Source organism: Odontomachus brunneus, unplaced genomic scaffold (assembly GCF_010583005.1).
Source record: "Odontomachus brunneus isolate Ranch 3 - 2012 unplaced genomic scaffold, Obru_v1 Obru_scaffold_189, whole genome shotgun sequence".
Taxonomy (NCBI): domain Eukaryota; kingdom Metazoa; phylum Arthropoda; class Insecta; order Hymenoptera; family Formicidae; genus Odontomachus; species Odontomachus brunneus.
Window position 1 is genome coordinate 646,619 of NW_022639639.1, and position 1,944 is coordinate 648,562.

Consider the following 1,944-nt stretch of genomic DNA (forward strand, 5'->3'; position numbering starts at 1 on the left):
CATACGAGGGTCCCCCGCCGGACTGGAACGAGGAGTGGGAGGTGTCCAGGGACGAACTGACTCGGGCGGCCCGCCGGCTCGGCGGGGCGAAGAAAGCCCCCGGGCCGGACGGGGTCCCGGGCCGAGCGTGGGCCCTGGTCTTGGCCGATGTCGGGGCCCGCCTGAGACACCTTTTCACCGGGTGCCTCAGGACGGGCACATTCCCCAGTCGGTGGAAAAGGGCGGGGCTGGTCTTCATACCAAAAGTGGGCCGCCCCTAGACGCCCCTTCCGCATATAGGCCGATTTGCCTATTGGACGAGGTGGGTAAATTCTTTGAAAGAATAGTGGTGGCCCGCCTCGTCCGGCACCTCTCTCGGGAGGGTCCGGACTTGAGCGAAGCTCAATTTGGCTTCCGCGTTGGTCGCTCCACGGTGGACGCAATCCTCCGTGTGAGGGCCTTCGCGGAGGCCGAGATGAAGGAGGGGAGGGTAGTTGCGGCAGTTTCGTTAGATATTACGAATGCCTTCAACTCCCTCCCCTGGGACAGGGTAGAGGAGGCGATGCGGTATCACCGCTTTCCCCTCTACCTGGTCCATATTGTCCGGGCCTATTTCCGAGAGAGGACTCTGGAGTTCGTCGATCGCGACGGACTCCAGCGCAGAAGGGGCATGCGGTGCGGGGTCCCGCAGGAGTCCGTCTTGGGGCCCCTGTTGTGGGACCTCGCCTACGACCGCGTCCTTAGGACAGCCCTTCCCCTGGGCAGCACAGTCGTCTGCTATGCAGATGACACGCTAGTGCTGTCCGGGGGCACCGACTGGGGGGAAGCGACGGCCCAAGCTAACGTGGCCGTCGAATGCGTCGTACGCTCGATTCGGGCGCTGGGCCTAAGGGTGGCTCCCAATAAGACGGAAGAGTTGTTCATGCACGCTCCGTCCGAGGGGCCACCCCCACAGGCCCACATCATGGTGGAAGACACCCGCGTTGTGGTGAGGCCCGCGCTGAAGTACTTGGGCCTCACCCTGGATGGCACTTAGGGCTTTGTCGAACACTTTAGTCGACTCAGCCCCAAGCTGGGCAGGATGGCGGGCGCGCTTGCCTGTCTCCTGCCCAACCTCGGTGGTCCAAAGACAATGGTGAGGCGGCTGTATGCCAACACGGTCCACTCAATGGCCCTTTACGGGGCCCCAGTGTGGGCGGGTGAGATAGGGGCCAGTCGTCGCATACGGGCGCTAGTTAATAGCGCCCAGCGCGTCATGGCCAACCGTCTCACCTGCGCGTATCGGACCGTGTCGCATGCAGCCGCTACGGTCCTGGCCGGCATGATCCCTGCGGACCTCCTTGCTAGGATGTACGCTGACACGTACACCCGCCTAAGGAGGCTCCGCAATGAGGGTGAAGCTCTGTCGGCTGGGACCATAGGACGGATCCGAGCCCTGGCCCGGCGCAGGGCCCTCCGACGCTGGAAAAGGCAACTCGGGGGGCCCAACGTGCCGGGCAGGCGGACCATCGAGGCCATCCGCCCCTGTCTCCTCGAATGGGTGGACAGGGGCCATGGCGGGTTGAACTTCCACCTGACACAGGTGCTCACCGGGCACGGCTGCTTCGGTGAGTACCTGTGTCGCATAGGTAAAGAGCGTACGACGCATTGCCACCACTGTGCGGCCGATCGGGACACCGCGCAGCACACCCTGGCCGAATGCCAGGCGTAGGCTGCCGATCGCGGTGTCCTGATCGCAGTGGTTGGCGGCGACCTCTCGCTCCCGGCCGTAGTCAAAGCTATGGTCGGGAGCAAAGAGGCCTGGGAGGAAGTGGTCTCCTTCTGCTCCTCTGTAATGGGGCAGAAGGAGGCCGCCGAAAGAGTTAGGAGGGGGGAGGCGGAGGTAGCACCGTTCCCCCCCGCCACCTCCTCTTCGGAGGAGGAAGAGGAGGACGTGGCGCCGAGGAGGAGGCGTGCTAGGCGGGG

At 64.5% G+C, this 1,944-nt stretch overlaps 1 protein-coding gene across 1 annotated transcript; it reads left to right on the forward strand.

Annotated features, from left to right (window-relative positions):
- Positions 1 to 1,060: 1,060 nt before the first annotated feature.
- On the forward strand, positions 1,061 to 1,690 carry LOC116851766. Its single transcript, XM_032831536.1, has one exon. The coding sequence runs from the start codon at positions 1,061 to 1,063 to the stop codon at positions 1,688 to 1,690; it is 630 nt and encodes a 209-aa protein (XP_032687427.1).
- The last annotated feature ends 254 nt before the right edge of the window (positions 1,691 to 1,944 follow it).